At 36.5% G+C, this 15,706-nt stretch overlaps 1 protein-coding gene across 3 annotated transcripts in view; it reads left to right on the top strand.

Annotated features, from left to right (window-relative positions):
- Positions 1-15,706, top strand: part of MGAT5 (alpha-1,6-mannosylglycoprotein 6-beta-N-acetylglucosaminyltransferase) — a 134,102-nt gene that overhangs the window by 79,853 nt on the left and 38,543 nt on the right. For all 3 annotated transcript variants that reach the window (XM_034061682.1, XM_034061681.1, XM_031053070.2), the window contains exons 6-9: positions 6,160-6,231; positions 7,478-7,639; positions 9,832-10,001; positions 10,890-11,024. In XM_034061682.1, coding sequence (XP_033917573.1) covers positions 6,160-6,231; positions 7,478-7,639; positions 9,832-10,001; positions 10,890-11,024 — 539 coding nt within the window. The remainder of the gene's footprint in view (positions 1-6,159; positions 6,232-7,477; positions 7,640-9,831; positions 10,002-10,889; positions 11,025-15,706) is intronic.

Raw genomic sequence — 15,706 nt, 5'->3', positions numbered from 1 at the left:
ATGTACTTGCTTTGTAATGTAGCCAAGTGTTGCAGTCTTGACTTCCCTTCAGTTTCCATGTTTCTGGGGAAGTTACTGGAACAGATACCTGCAAATCTTCTATAAAATGCACTCTTCAGATTTCTTAGGTTTGTTTGATTTGGGTTTTCTGTGTTAACTCACCAGTAAAACTACATGAAATCACTGTGAGAGTGGCTTGTCTATGATAACGGATTAGACAAACTCTCAAGTTCAGTTTAAGCCGAACCTAGGCATTCATGCCCCAAAGCAGTCCAGAACGCTAGCTTTTCACTAATATCTGAAATTATGTAGCACTTCAATTTTGAACTGCTGAAGTGCCATGCAAACTAAACTTACGGAGCTAGCTACATGTACTCTAGACAGGACTCTGTCTACTGCAATATAAAAACAAGCAGATAACTTTTAATTTCTCAGGTGGACCTCATTTCTGGAGCATGATCAAAGACTACCTAATGCATTTGGTTGGCAATGAATGCAACATTAGGTACAGGAGGCACAGCTGGTCTTGTTCAAAATACGACAGCAGAAATAAATATAGTGTGTTCTGAATAATAGTTTAACATTTACATCACTCATCCAAAAATGGTCAGTCTTTAAAATTGCAGTTACTGCTTCCCAGCAGCCTTTCTTAACTACTAATCTGTAGTCTGATCTCACATTCTTCCTATTAAATCATGCATGTGACTGTGTAAGAGTTGGTTGCTATGGAGAGATTAAGCTAGAGAAAGAACTGATGCTAACTCAGTGAGAGGAAGGTTGTCCCTGGAAAGGGAGAAAAGGAGTCCTGGTTCCTTCTCCAGAGACAACTTCTGTGTTTTGTCTTCAGTGATCAAAAGAAATGTATGAACAAGTTGAAGAGCAGGATCCAAACAAACACTGCTGCCCTCTTTCACCTTGCTCAGACTTAGAGCTGATTGCACATGGGTATTCTGTACCAAAACACAAAAGCTGAGGTATTCGTGTATTTCTGATGGAGATTTAATCTAGACTCACTTTAGTGATATCATAATCCTTTCTGTCATCATTGCCAATGACAGAGAAAAGGTGTGTTAATGGAACAATACCAGATTTGTAGCTGCATACTGCAGCCTTAGCACATGCTGTATCATCCTGTTATAATCAGATGTATCACATCTATACACACACATATATACACTCAGACACATGCATTTTTCCCCGTTCTACGTGTTATTTATTATGACAGATATTCCTGACCTGGGACAAGTTATGCTTTAATGCTGTTGCATTTTCTGCAAACTTTTTCATTATGAGTTATCAACCAAAGCAGGCTTCCCTCCCATCATTCAGGTTTTTGTATTAGGAGCTTCCAGAAAATGTGTTACAAAATGAAGTCTCTAATTCTTCCCCTCACACTCCTTGCCCTATCTCTGTCTCATCCCTGGTAGTGTCAATTAAAGCTGTTAGGCTTTCTTTAGGCAATCTGGGATAAAGGTGGGAAAATCAAGTTCCAGGCACCAGATGTTTTCAGAGAGCTTGCATCATTGTTGGTGCTTATTTGTCACACAAGACAAAGGATATTGAATGCCTCCACTCAAGTAATCTGATCAGGTTTAGACATTTCTTACCATTTTTTCTCCCACATCTGTAGTTGTAAGTTAGTATTCATTGAGGTAAAACTTGACTTGTATTAACATCAGTGAGTCTCTGAAAATATATCCAAGCTTTCATTGGTATTTGCTGGTAAAAATTTCATTACCATCCTCCTGCCTTTTTAAAAAACTTCCAGGTTTTGGTTGGAATAGAGTTGATTTTCTTCCTAGTAGCTGGTACAGTTCTGTGTTTTGGCTTTAGTCTGAGAATAATGTCAATAATAAACTGATGGTTTAGTTGTTGCTAAGTAGCACTTAGTCTAAATCAAGGACTTTTCAGTTTCCCATGCTCTGCAAATGAGGAGGGGCACAAAAAGGGAACACAGCCAGGACAACTGACCTGAACTAGCCAAAGGGATATTCCATACCAGAGAATGTCATGTTCAGTGTGGAAATGGGGGGAGTTGGCGGGGAGGGGCTGGTTGCTGCTTGGGGATGGGATGGGCATTCGTCAGCTGGTGGTGAACAGTTGTATTTGTGCATCACTTGGGTTTCTTGGGTTTTATTCCTCTCTCTTCCTTTTATTTTTACTATTGTTGGTTTTGTTATTAACATTATTATATTTCACCTTATTTCCATTATTATACTGTTCTTATCTCAACCGATGGGTTTTACTTTTTATCACTTCTACTCCCCATCCCACCTGGGGCATGGAGGGGGAAGTAAGTTGCTGCCAGCTGTTGTTTAAAGCATGTTGTTTAAAGCTGTTGTTTAAAGCATGACAAATACTTATAGCACCCACCTTTGTTTTTAAAGAAGTTCCCATGGCAGTGGTTAATAGACTGGGTCAGAGAACAGCTTCAAGATTTGTTCAGAAATGGATGAGCACAACTAGAATTGCTGTTGTGGGCCATGTTGTTGGTCATGCAAGGCAACCAGGAAAATTACTTACCCACTGAAGTTTCATATTGAGTTACAGGCATCACTGTGGTTGTTCTGTATGAGAAATCTCGAAGCTTTTAGCTGAAGTGGCAATACTTGGTTCTTTAAAAACCAACCAACCAAAAACCCCACCCACCCACTTTCTAGACCATATGGAAGTCTCATGAAAGTGTAAGTCCTGCCAAGAGCTGTAGTTAGAAGTAGTTCCTAGGCTTGAAAATGAACAATTCCGTGTTCTGGACAGGAAATGTTTGAACTGAATTGAATACTGGTACGCTGGGCAGGGGAAGAGAGGAAAGGCAAGGAATGAAAAAGCAAGGAAGGAGCAGAAAGTGGTTGTCTTGAAAAAAGCCAATAGCATGGTTATTTGAATTACTTGCAACAGAAGAAGTATGTATTCTGCTCTACTGAGTATCATTACATGGGGCTAAATTGAGGAACACAAAGTTCATTTTGCTACTCATCTATGTTAGTGCAAACTGTTCCTTTTAATTCTGACACAAAATATTAATCACTATTTCTCTACAGGATTTTTAACCCATCTTTAGTGTGGCTTTGTACTGCTGTAAACTTTAATTTTACATAATGCAGTGGAAAAGCACAGTTAACTGGAATCTTTTTACTTGTAATACATGTGAAAATGTAACTGCTGTGGTTTTGAGGGAAAGCTGCAATAAAACTTAGGAACTTGCTAGATATCTTGTGTAAGTAACATCAAATCAGCAGGTTTTTAATCCTGTAGTAGAAGCCTATCAATGCTGTCATTTCCAGTAGTTCTACAAAGGCTGTCTCTGAAGTCTTCAGTAGCTTGTGTAGTTACATAGGTTGACACCGCTCTCCCTTTCACCAAGTGTATGTAGACTGTTGATTATCTGTGCTTTTACTGATCAGGGAAGGAAGAACTGGAGATGGAGTGTGAATCTCTATTCCCTTTGAAAATCTTGTGTTCACTGGAAGTGTGATATTTCTTGGGTACTAGGCACCTCTAAACACAGATGCTATGACTTGTGTAGACTTCCCTGCTGTAGGTTTTCACTTCTGCTTTCTTCGCTCTGTATCTTTATTGTGAAGGTGGTGAGGCACTGGAACAAGTTGGCCAAAGAGGTGGTAAACAATCCATGCCTGGCAGTGTTCAAGGCCAGGTTGAACAGAACCTTGGGTGACATGGTCTAATGTGCGGTGTCCCTGCCATTGGCAGGGGGGTTGGAACCAAATGATCTTAAGGTCCTTTCCAACCCTAACTATTCTATGATTTTATCTACCTGGTAATACCTACTATGATCTAAAAGTATCTTCTGATGCATGAGCTTCAGTGTTAAGTGCTTGCATGTTCTGCCCTCTGCTAACAATCAAGTAATATTCTGATTCTGCTTTCAGTTTCTTTTGGAGCCATGACTCATTAATTCCAGTTGATTCTTTAATTACCTGAAAAATTAACTCATGTTCTGAACAGCAGAAATTGTATTAGCATTTTAGCTGGTTATCCTATCATCATGTTTCCATCTTGGGAGCATATACACCTGATCTTTTTTGCCCAAGAATACCTGAAATTTCCTATTAAAGTAATCCTAGTTTGGCTGGTTTGTCAGTAAGTATTTTGCCTCTCTATCCTTAGGTTCCCTTGTGTCAATACAGGAAATTAATGAGGTTTTTAAATTTCTTTGCCCTTCACCTGCTGTGTCAGGCTTGTTTGCTTCATCTTTGCTTCCTTGATGCCCTTTCTAATTCTCTCCGTAAGAGAATGCCTATGCATTCTTCCCAGTGTATTTTTCAGTCCTGAAGTGACAAATTTTGAAGAATATGCATTTAAAAAATCCTCTGGTGGGTTAAGCTGCTCTTTCCAATTAAAAGAGGAAAAGTAAGTCAGGAAAAATGAGTGCTAGACCAACTGTGTACCCTGATACTATTTTAAGTGTACTCCTTAAGTGTTTATGTGATAGGAATTACTGTAATTTTATTTAGACTAGAGGGAATATTTCTAAAAGCACAAAAGAAGTGTGTTTGTTTTTCAGTCAGTAAGGCATGTAACTAGCTGTCTTGTCAACTCTGTAAAATCTTCAGTTCCTTTAGGATGCGTGATGGTGCAGTGTGAAATACATGAAGCCAGAAAAGGGGCACATACAGTAGTCCTTGAAATGCCATATCTTTAAATCTGGTTTAATGCTAGGAATAATTCTAAACTATTTGTACTGTTAAAAAAATAAACAAAGGGGAGAGAGATTGGGACTGTGAGTGATTTGTAATATGGGTCTTGCAACCTTCTGCCAGTGATTCCAGAGCTTGTCTTAGAAAGTTAGGGGGGTTGGAACTAGATGATCTTAAGGTCCTTTCCAACCCTAACTACTCTATGATTCTGTGATTGCTAACTGCTGTAATTTCTAGTATGTTCCAAGGGGTGGAGACCACCGAAGAATCAGATAATTTCAAATAAGTTTGATAAGCTGCTGCTTTCAACTGGTATGTTAAATACATTGGGTAGAATAAGTCATAGCATTCAAATTAACACTTTTATATAATTTTTCTGAGGAACCTGAGCTTGATACATTTATTCTCTTAATGAGATTATGATGCTTATTAATTTATTTTAATGTGATTGGTCTTCTAAGAAATTGTGTGGTATGATCTTAAGCATTTAACCTCTAATGCTTCAGGCTTACTGCAGCATGATTAAACTAAAATTATATTTTGACAGGTCTGTGACTGGAGGGGCCAAAAGAGCAACTCGACTTGTAATTCTCTGGGAGTTGTAAACTTAATTGGTAGTGATGAATCTTAGGTGGCCTATACATTTTTTGCATTTCTCCCTTTTTGCACTACAGTTATGTTTCTGTTTTCATGGGTTTGCCTTTAAGAGTGTGATTCTTTCTTCCCCAAAGCAAATAGTCTAATTCTTAAGTTACATGAATAATAAAGATTATACAGGACAAGCAAGATCCCTAGGGAGCTTTCAGTGACTCGCATCCATTGCTGTTTCTTCCCTAACTACTAGCTGTTGTACTTTTTTTTTCCCTAATAGACGATAGTAGAAGTATTGCTTTTGCGCTGATTGTGTTTCTCTAATAATTACAGCTATTAGTACTTGTGGATATGGTTACATAAGTTATGTTATTTATACCCTTCAAATAAGGTAGTTTAGGTTTTATTATTCTTTCAACATTTTGTCTAGATTTCTACAAGGTAGAACTTTGATCGTTGGTTTTCATCAGGCTTTGCTTTCCATGAAGCTGTTCTGGAGAGGTGGGATATGTTCCAAAATACATAGGGTTTTCTTGTAAGGTCTAGAAGCATAAAAAACTTAGTGCTTTTTAAAAACATTTAGGAACTGCTCAGAGAAAGTGTATTTAGAGCGTTTAATGCCTGACCTCTATTTTGAAATCATTTTATCTCCTGTATTCATTATCATGAATGAATATCTAAATGTGACTTTTGGTTGCAAATTTGCAAGGTTAAAATAGTATTGAATTGCAAAAAGTCTTAAGCTTTACTTGCAAAAAGCAATTTTAACTTGCAGGGACTTACTAATCAGCTGATACCTTATTTAAGCCATAGAAAGATGTAATATAAAGGCAGGAAGAGGCTTTGGTAGACCAGCTGAAATGGAACGGAACAGAACAGAATTATTTATTTGCGTGTGACTGTTTTACAGGTTGAAAATTGGTGTCCTCGTTTACCTTGGAGAGCAAAAAATCCTAATGAAGAAACTGATCAAAAAACAATGGTAAGGATAATGTTAAAATATGAAAAATAATTCAGTAATTGTGATTCACGCAAAAGATCCTGGAGTCCTGTGCCGCATAAATGCCGATAATACTAAAATTTACCATTTTAATCCTCAGCTCCTCAACACTGAAGGGAACATCCTTGATTATATATATGTAGCTCATTATGTGTCTTCTCCAGTCATTGTGTCACATTGCAGTCTTGGTGGTAGATTTCCATTAAAAACAATTTAGTGTTTAAATTTGTGAAATAATGTATCTGAGATACTGACAAAAATCCCCAAAATTAACATATCCATTCACCAGTGTTAAGTGACCATGTGTGAAACTGCCCAGTTTTATGGTCCTATGAATATATATAATACTAATATATAATACATATAAAAATGCCTAAACGGAAGAGGTATATATACATTTCTGTTCTGTAGTAACATTTTCGTTACTCCTTTTTTTTTTTCCTTTAAAAACTCTACAGCACGCAGGTTTTTTCTAAATGCTATAGCCTAATTATGTAGCGCACACACAGATATTTTAAGATAATTGCTGGGCTGCATATGAATGTTGCTTACATAATTTAGATATACGCTGTCATTTTGTAAAAACAATTGTTCTTAGATCAGTCTAGCTATAAAATGAGTATTTCCTTTAAAATCTGTAATCTAGTAATGTTTCTTCCTTTATGGTATAGTAGGACACTTCCTCGTAGCTTTTAAATGATTCAAGATATACACAAATCTTCATCTTACTGAATCTTCAGCATACTGTTCTGATTTTATGTTTTAGAGATCCTTTAACCTCATTTTGAAGGACATGAACAAACCCAAATTTTATATTGCAGAAATAAAATACATTGTGAAACATCACATAGTGCATTTAAGGCCAGATTAAATGAAACTTTAGGCAATGTGATCTAGCAGAAGGATGGTTGGAACCAGATGATCTTTAAGGTCCTTTCCAACCCAAACTATTCTGTGATACTCTGGGACTACAAAATACCACTAATAAAAATAACAGTAATTTATGTGGTTTAGAAATGTCTGTTTAAAGCTATCTTAAGTGTTTGAACTAAAATCTCAACTTGACTTTCGTGTTAGGAGTGTATCTTATTTTCTTTCTTTTCCATCTTCTTTTTGAATGAGAGATGAATAGCACACAGTTCACATTGGTAAGTTTTTTCACTTCTGGAAAGTACACTGTTTGAAGACTAACAAATGTTTTGGGGTTTTCTTACTGTTTTAATTGAAGGCTGAAATTCGTATCAACTTTGATAATCTCTACAAAATGATGTCAAGACATGAAGAATTCAGATGGATGATGTTACGCATCAGACGAATGGCTGATACCTGGATTGAAGCGATTAAATCACTTGCAGAAAAACAGAGTTTGGAAAAGAGAAAACGAAAAAAGGTAAATAAAAAGATTTTTCATTCCTGCCACTTGCAGTTGTATAGGCTCTGTTAAGCTTCTTATTCCAGAAGTAACTTCAGAGTGGAAATACCAAATATGTCCAAAAGGCTCATGTTTATATGTGTGCCTCTTTTGAAGAAGTATTTTGCTGTTTGAAGTTACTGTTACAATGGGTATTTGCTTTAACAAATAGTTTCACAGACTTTCCATGAGTCACTCTTTGAGTAAGTTTTTAACCTCTTTGATTTTGGATAAAATAGATACTATGTAGAAGATTCTAAAAGGAAAAACTGTGAATTTGCAAGCAGGCTATTGAAAATTGAGTGTTTTATGTAATGGTGCAAAACTGTTGTGCATCTTCTTTAAATAGCGTAATTTGGTTTGGATTTGAGTAGATTTAAAGTTGACAACTTTAGATTGGGTAAGTTTGATTACCTCAGTTAGTTAAATAGAGCTCAAAGTCATAAACACCACAATGGGTTTCCCTTCCTGCTCTGTTCTTAATGGAGCCAGTCCTAAGTGACAGCAAGCCGTGTACAGTCATGTTTCTACTCTTGTTTTAAGCCTGGCTGGCTTTAGCACAGGTCCTTGCTTTAGAGTCTCAGTCTTCGCATGACATTTGTGTGGCATGTTGCAGCTTTAATATTTGTCACCTACTACAGTGCTGGAATAGGTTCACCCTTTGTAAAGGAGCAGCTCATCTATTTCAAGCAGTCCTCCAGCCTGTTTTATTAAAGAAATCTAACATCTGAGAATACTAAACTCAAGAATAAACAGAAACAGTATTGTCATGCACAGGCAGTTTTGATGGGATGCTGTAGTTAATGCTTATTCTTTGCTTTTAAAAGTCCTTTGAGGTTGGGCTTTAAAAAGATAATGGTGATTTCATTTTAATATGTCCAGCTCAGTTCTGGGAGCTGCAAGAGATTAGAATAAAATGTTTTTTTGAATGGTGCTTATTTATAAAGAGTGACAGATCTTTATAAAATATTTACAAAGGTTTATGGTGTTCATGAGGTTTTAGGCTTGCCACTGTATGTACCCACACTCAACAACCAGCTATTTAGCAAAGTGTTTGGAACTCAGTTTCTGTGCTTTGCTGGAAACGCAAGCAGGAATTTCAGAGAAATGAAGAGAAAACTCCTCTGGTGGCAATGGAGAGGAGAGGTTTGGAAAACATCCTGCTACTGTTATGCAGTCTTTTCAAGTTCTTGTTGGCTTGTCCCATCCTTAACTATACTGTCTTGCCTAAACAAGTGTAGCCTACTTGAGAATCTAAGTGGTTATTAAATCAAAGTAGTTTGCCAACCGTATCCTGGAATACATCAAAAGAAGCATGACCAGCAGGTCGAAAGAGGTGATTCTGCCCCTCTGCTTCCGTGGCTCTCCATTTGGAGTACTATTTGCAGTTCTGGTATCCCGAACAAGAAGGACATGGAGCTGTTGGAACAAGTCCAGAAGAGGGCCATGAGGATGATAAGGGGGCTAGAGCACCTCCCATGCAAAGACAGGCTAAAAAAATCAGAATTGTTCAGCCTGGAGAAGAGCAGCCTTCCAGTATCTGAAGGGGCCTACAGTGTTGCCTGAGAGGCACTCTTCATCAGGGACTGTGATGGACTTGTAGGGACAAGGGGTAATGGGTTCAGTCTTAAACAGCAGAGATTTAGGTTGGATGTAAAGAAGTTCTTTACTTTGAGGGTGGTGAGACGCTGGAATGGGTTGCCCAAGGAAGCTGTGAATGCTCCATCCCTGGCCCGTGTTCAAGGCCAGGTTGGACAGGGCCCTGACCAATCTGGTCACAGTATGAGATGTCCTTACCCATGGCAGGGGGAGTAGATACCAGATGATCTTAAGGTCCTTCCCAACCCAAAACAGTCTATGATTCTATAATGTGATCCACAACTTTCTGTGCAGAATTACTGATTATTTTGTGAATAACACCATTCTGGTGGATGTTTTTAATTACAGATCTGGTGGCAGATAATAGTGCAAAGCAATGCGGTAACATTCTTGTAATTATTGTTTTGGAGATCCATTACAGAATTAAGTAAATCATTAGGGTGGGAATATTAGAATTTTTTTGAGTTGATATTTTGGCCACAGCTGGTATTTAATAGGAAGAAAACATGCCGTGAGGTGTAATGGTTGCATATTCAATGTTGATAACCTTAACATATGACTTTCCTTTCCAGATTCTTGTTCATCTGGGGCTCTTGACAAAAGAATCTGGATTCAAGATTGCAGAAAATGCGTTTAGTGGTGGCCCACTTGGTGAATTAGTCCAGTGGAGCGATTTAATTACATCTCTCTACTTACTGGGCCATGATATCAGGATTTCAGCTTCACTGGCAGAGCTCAAGGAGTAAGGAGATTACTTTCACTTTTGAAACTGGAACGCAAAAAAAGGAATTGTAAACTCTTAAAGCTCCTATTAACAGTATATAATTTCTTGAAGCATAAAATGAAAGTGGTAATTCACTAAACATATGATAGATTATTCTCATGAGCTGAATATATGTACTATGAAGAGGATAATGTGTTTCTTTGTGGTTTCAGGCTCCTGAGACTTCATAAATGAATGTTGTAAAGTTCAAACTAAGCAGCTTATCTTTAACATTGCAGGTGCTTTAACCAGCTGCAATAGGAAAAGTTACAGACTAGCCTAATTCTGTGTCCTTCAGTTTCTGCTATTCTTCATGCAGTATCTCATTTTAAAATAAAAGTAGAGATCCTTTAAACACATTACTTTGGTGTATGTAATTGCTAATATTAGGTCAAATTGCTACCTTGCTCATCTTTGTCTTCTGCATACTATAGTGTGCAGCATTAAGCATTAAACATCTGTTTTAAGCTTGAGCACGTACACTTTTTCTGTAGCTCTTCTGTTTTTTTATGACAAACATGACAGCATCATTTTATAGAGAGCACTTGCACTATGAAGCTGTCAATAGAAATCTGAAATTATTTAAAATAATTTCAAAGCACACTATTTAAACATTACAGCCACATTACTCTTGTTTAAACTAGATGGGGCTTTTAGTGCAAATTAGCGCTTTGCTGATGTATAAATGTTTCTTAACAAATTATGAACATCTTCAGAATTTGAATGTTCTTACATGTTTTCTGATTTGGAAGAAATAAGAGTAAAGCTCTTTTGAAAAGGGAAATTGTTGGTATAAACAGTATTACAGCATCTATTCAATGTATTTGGAAAGTAATACTTTTCCATATTCCTTCTTTCTTTGTTTAGGATTATGAAGAAGGTTGTAGGTAACAGATCTGGCTGCCCTACCCAGGGGGATAAAGTTGTAGAACTCATTTACATTGATATAGTGGGACTTACACAGTTTAAGAAAACGCTTGGTCCATCATGGGTACATTACCAGTAAGTATAACACTTACTTGACCCTTAAGTGCTTTTTTAGAGTTTTTTTTAGTAACACATGTCAAAATATTGAGGTGAGTACGTTCACATAAATTTGAATTTATTTAAAAGTGAAAATGTGGTTCTCTGTTGACTTTCATTCTTAGGAATAAAGGGACCTGTTTGTTGCATACCATCTTCATGCCCCCCAGCAAGTTTGGGGTTCTTGGATTCAAGCATTTTTAATCTGAATGAATTGTATTATCTTTTTGAAGCATTACCTTTGCCTCTCTTTCTCTCCCTTCTTTACACGCCACCCCCTTTGTTCTGTAAATTAGTTGATTAGCCGAGAGATTATTGGATCTTGTTATTCAGTTGTAGTACCAAAGGCTTGTTTTGCTTGTCCGTGTTTGTAGCTGTACTGGATTGATGATTGTGGAGATCTATCTATGCTAATTGTATTGGACAACAAATGCAATGCAATTTTTTCTGTTCCACCCCTTGAGATGCTGGGCAGAGAGTTGTCTTCAGGGATAGGTCAAAACAGTAAACTGCAGTTGTGTGTCTGTAATCTGTGAACATTTTTCCATTAGAAATGGAAGATGGTGGTCACAATTACTTTGTACAGCCTTCTTAGCATCTGAAGTTTTAGAACCACATTTCTTTTTGTCAATACCTTTAAATCAGCGAGCTCCCGTGTGCTGTACCAATATATATCAGCATGAGATAAAACAAATCTAAATTACTGACTTTGATTTTTCTATACACTATTGAATTAGCTGTGTTTCATGATCCATAAAGTCCAGTAAATCCTACTTGAAGGAAGGTATTGAAAGCTGTTCATTGCAGGCAGAAAAATTGGTTTTTTTCAACTTCAGGATTTTCTAGAGCTTTGATTCTTTTCAGCATATTTTTAAGTGAGAGTCCTGTGATCAGTGTTACTGATTAGAGTACTCTTAATCTCTTTTTTTTTTTAAGCAAAAGAGTAAATGGTTATTCTGTTTTATAGTAATAAAGTTAATCTTATTTTCCACTGAGCTACAGTAGGTTGTCTGTGAGAAGTAATTGTCACTATGTGATCGTATACAGTATTATGGTCAGAATATAAACCCATACTTACAAATTTGAAATGTTTCTCTCCTTTTGTTTTGAATTTCCTATTTGGTATGTTCTGTAACAAAGATATGGAAATACACCATGATACTGAGAATATTAGTTTAACTTATCATTTTTTCTTGCTTATTTCATGAATCGTTAAATCTCAAGTTGTCAGTCTGGTTTTCATCGGTTCCTAATTTGTGGTAATGACTGACACTTTCTCATTTAGGGGAGTAGAATTAAATTTAACACTAAATAAATGCCTTTGGTAGTATAGGAGGTTTTGTTTGGCTTTTGAAGAAGAAAATAAATTCTTAATGCCTCTCTTCTGCAATCTTGGATTTCTTGGAATGAGTCCATAGTCTTGCTGAAAAGTAGATTGGATGTGTTTCTCCTTCTTGAGAGACTTGACTACAAGAGATGTCCCAGACACTTGTATATTGTTAAGCTTTTGTTTGAAGTGTTTTTTCTTGGTCTGGTTTCTTGTAAAGTGCCCATACTGCTTATTCTGGTATGGTTCTGGGGAATAAATTGCTTCCGTCCCCTCTCTCGCAACCTCTAGACTATCTTTTATGCTGTTGTTCCTTCAGTTTGCTTTTCTTCAATATAAATTTAGGGGGGTTGATCATTAGTTACAATTCAGGTTTTCAGACCTTTCATCAAACTTGTTGCATCTCTAATTCTTATTAGAGAAATCTCTCTAATTACTTGATACTTTTTCTCAAGTTCAGTGTACAAAACAGGGTCCAGAGTTTAGCAGGGACTACAGGATTCATTAGAGCAGAAGAATTAATTCATAGCTTCATGCATGCTATCTCCTGTTTGAGCATCCACTTGCAATTATTTTTCTCTTTCTCAGCATCATAAGTTACCTCATAAATTTTGTCATCAAAATAATAAGTTAAAACTAGTAAGTACAGTATAAAAGCTTAATTATATGGTTTTTTTTAAGATCATTCCAGTAAAATAAACATGATCACAAATAAAGCTGGCTTATAGCCTTTGTTCTTTACAAACTTTGATTTCTCACTCAGTTGTGTTTAATGTCAATAGGAATAATTCTTTGTCTTGAAAGAAGTGTTTTGCTTTGTGCCATATGGTTTTTCAGGAGAAATGTGTGTGTCAGCTCAGTTTGATTTATGCAGACCAGACTCAAATACAGATAAATTAAAACTTATTTATTCACTCTCAGATTGGAATAGACTGGTAGAATAAACCCCTGCCTGCAGAACAGTGTCTTGATAAGAGTGCTATATGCAATCTTTTTGAGTGAACTAGAGCCCTGGGGATTTTCTTGGTAATTGCAAATCAGGTGTCTAGGATCACTAGCTCAAAAAAAAAATACCTTGCAGTTCTGAGGGGTGATAATTTCTGAACAACTGAAACACTCTTTTGTATGTTTGAGATCGGTAGCACCAGTGATTCTCTCTAGTACATGCTTTATCTGAGTTATAATTAGTGCTGTAAATAGTATGAATCTAGCAAAACAGATCTCATTTTTGAGGTCACTATTTTCAAGCAGACAAAGGCCTGTACATGCTGTGTTTTTCACTTCTGAAGTCTGGATATTTGAGAGCAATTTCTGGGCAATGAAGCAACAAAAAAAATAGTAGCTTAATATAGTTTGAGGAGTGCAGCACATTGCCTTTCTTAGCATCCTCATCCCACATACAGCATATAAAAGTCAGATTTTTTTTTCTATTTTTCTCGTTTTTCTACAGTCTCTCTAGCAATGACTCATTCCCAAAAGCCAAAAATCCAACTGGCTTTATTCTTGAAATAAATTAACATGACAGCTATCCTAAAAAAAGAGCAACATTCCTGCTTTTTGCATGTTCTCTAGAATGCATTTGTTTTAGGAGGCTTATTTTCTGACTCAGTTTTTACATTTTAAATGCAAGTACTGGGTAGCCTGAAAGTGAATATGTGTGTCTGCAAGCATTTGTATGGGCAGATATGAGCTGCCTGGACAAACAGTCTGGAGTCCATGTATCTGTGCTGGCACATTGTTGTGCCTGAGCTCAGTGTACCTGTTGAGCTTCCAAACATTAACTGGGTGGATTTTGACCAGCTAGCTCCCAGGAAGATGTCTGCATCCACTGCCATGTATGTACCCCTTGTTTTAACTCTTTATGCAGGCATAAGCACTAGTTGGTGACTGCAATGGGTGCTGCTGGACACCATTGTTTGTGTAAAAAAAGATGAAGTATACCTAGGTAGAGAAAAATTGCAACCTCAGGTGGGAGAAGGATATGTCCTTCCACGAGGACAGCCCCATTAAGATTGTGCTTACCCCTAATATTTCTGAAAAACACTCGGTTCAAAAATGGTGATAATTCTGAGTTACTTTTGTAGTAACTCAGTACTAGTTACATTTTTTTTTATATTAGGCCCTGAAATGATCACTTCTAATATGCTAGAACAGGAAAGATGACTTTAGTATGGATGTTTCTGTAAGGAGTTTGATACCCACCAATCCTGTTTAATTAGTCAGTGAATAGACTAATCCATCTGACACCAACTCCATGCTATAATTCTCTGCAACCTCACTGCTAAAGCTAGTTGACATCTTAGAAAGGAAAGAGGGAAGTGGGTGAAAACTGAAGTTAAAATCATGCTAAATTAACATTTTTATTCAAAAATATATGCATGATTTAAAAAAAAGCTGTTTTGCCATTTACAAAATGAAATATTTCACTTTAAAAGTGCTAAAACATTGTATGCAAAATCAATCTTTTTGTTTTAAAATAATTCAGTTGAAAGAGGTTTAAACCACTAAGTGACACAAATGGAAAATACAGTACTTGGATAGACAATTAAGGTGTGCCTACATATGTTAAAATACCAGTTCAGCATAACTGGCATTAATTGCCTTTATTTCTAAATTTAAAATCTTTACCAGTTCTTTTCTGCTGCATTTCAGAGGTTAGATTCACCACTTGAACCTTTAATATTTCATACCGTTTTTGCACATACTTGTACTTTCTGCTGCGACCTTCTTCCTTTTCCAACTTATTTTATGCCTCAATCATATAAATATTTTTTTTTGTTTTCCCTGTTTTCTGGTTTAGCTTAGTTTCTGTTGCATCACATTTCCTGCCCTGTTTCAGAAATCCTCTGTGTGAGACATAGTTACACATATCCTTGTGAATAATTAGTGTTAACGCAGCTTACATCTGAATACAAGAAAAAGAGAAGAAACAAAGGACTCTGAGATGATCACAAGTGATGTAGTGCTCCTTACATACATAATTTAACAAACTCCAATAATGTTGTGATTTTTCAGTAGCTTTCACCCATTTTTCATTCTCAAGTACTTATTCAAGTACCTGGCCAAAAGCTGTATGTTTGATATAAAAATTTTCTTTTAAGGCCTGCCAAGAAATAAGAGGGTTTTTATTACTGAGCGATTCATCAGTGCAGACGTTGTTTTGGTCCTGCTGAAGCATTTTGTACAATGCAAAGATAATTGCCACTGTTGTAAAATATTTTCATTGAGATCAGTTGACATGAAACACTGCACAGAAACTGATCTGTCAGCTTTGTTGTTTGGAGAATCATAATGTATTGTGTATTTTGACTTTCTTTCCACTTGAAAGATCTCT

The sequence above is a fragment of the Melopsittacus undulatus genome, chromosome 4 (assembly GCF_012275295.1).
Source record: "Melopsittacus undulatus isolate bMelUnd1 chromosome 4, bMelUnd1.mat.Z, whole genome shotgun sequence".
Lineage (NCBI taxonomy): Eukaryota > Metazoa > Chordata > Aves > Psittaciformes > Psittaculidae > Melopsittacus > Melopsittacus undulatus.
Note: the sequence above shows the minus strand (reverse complement) of the source record. Positions and strands in the feature narration are given on the sequence as shown.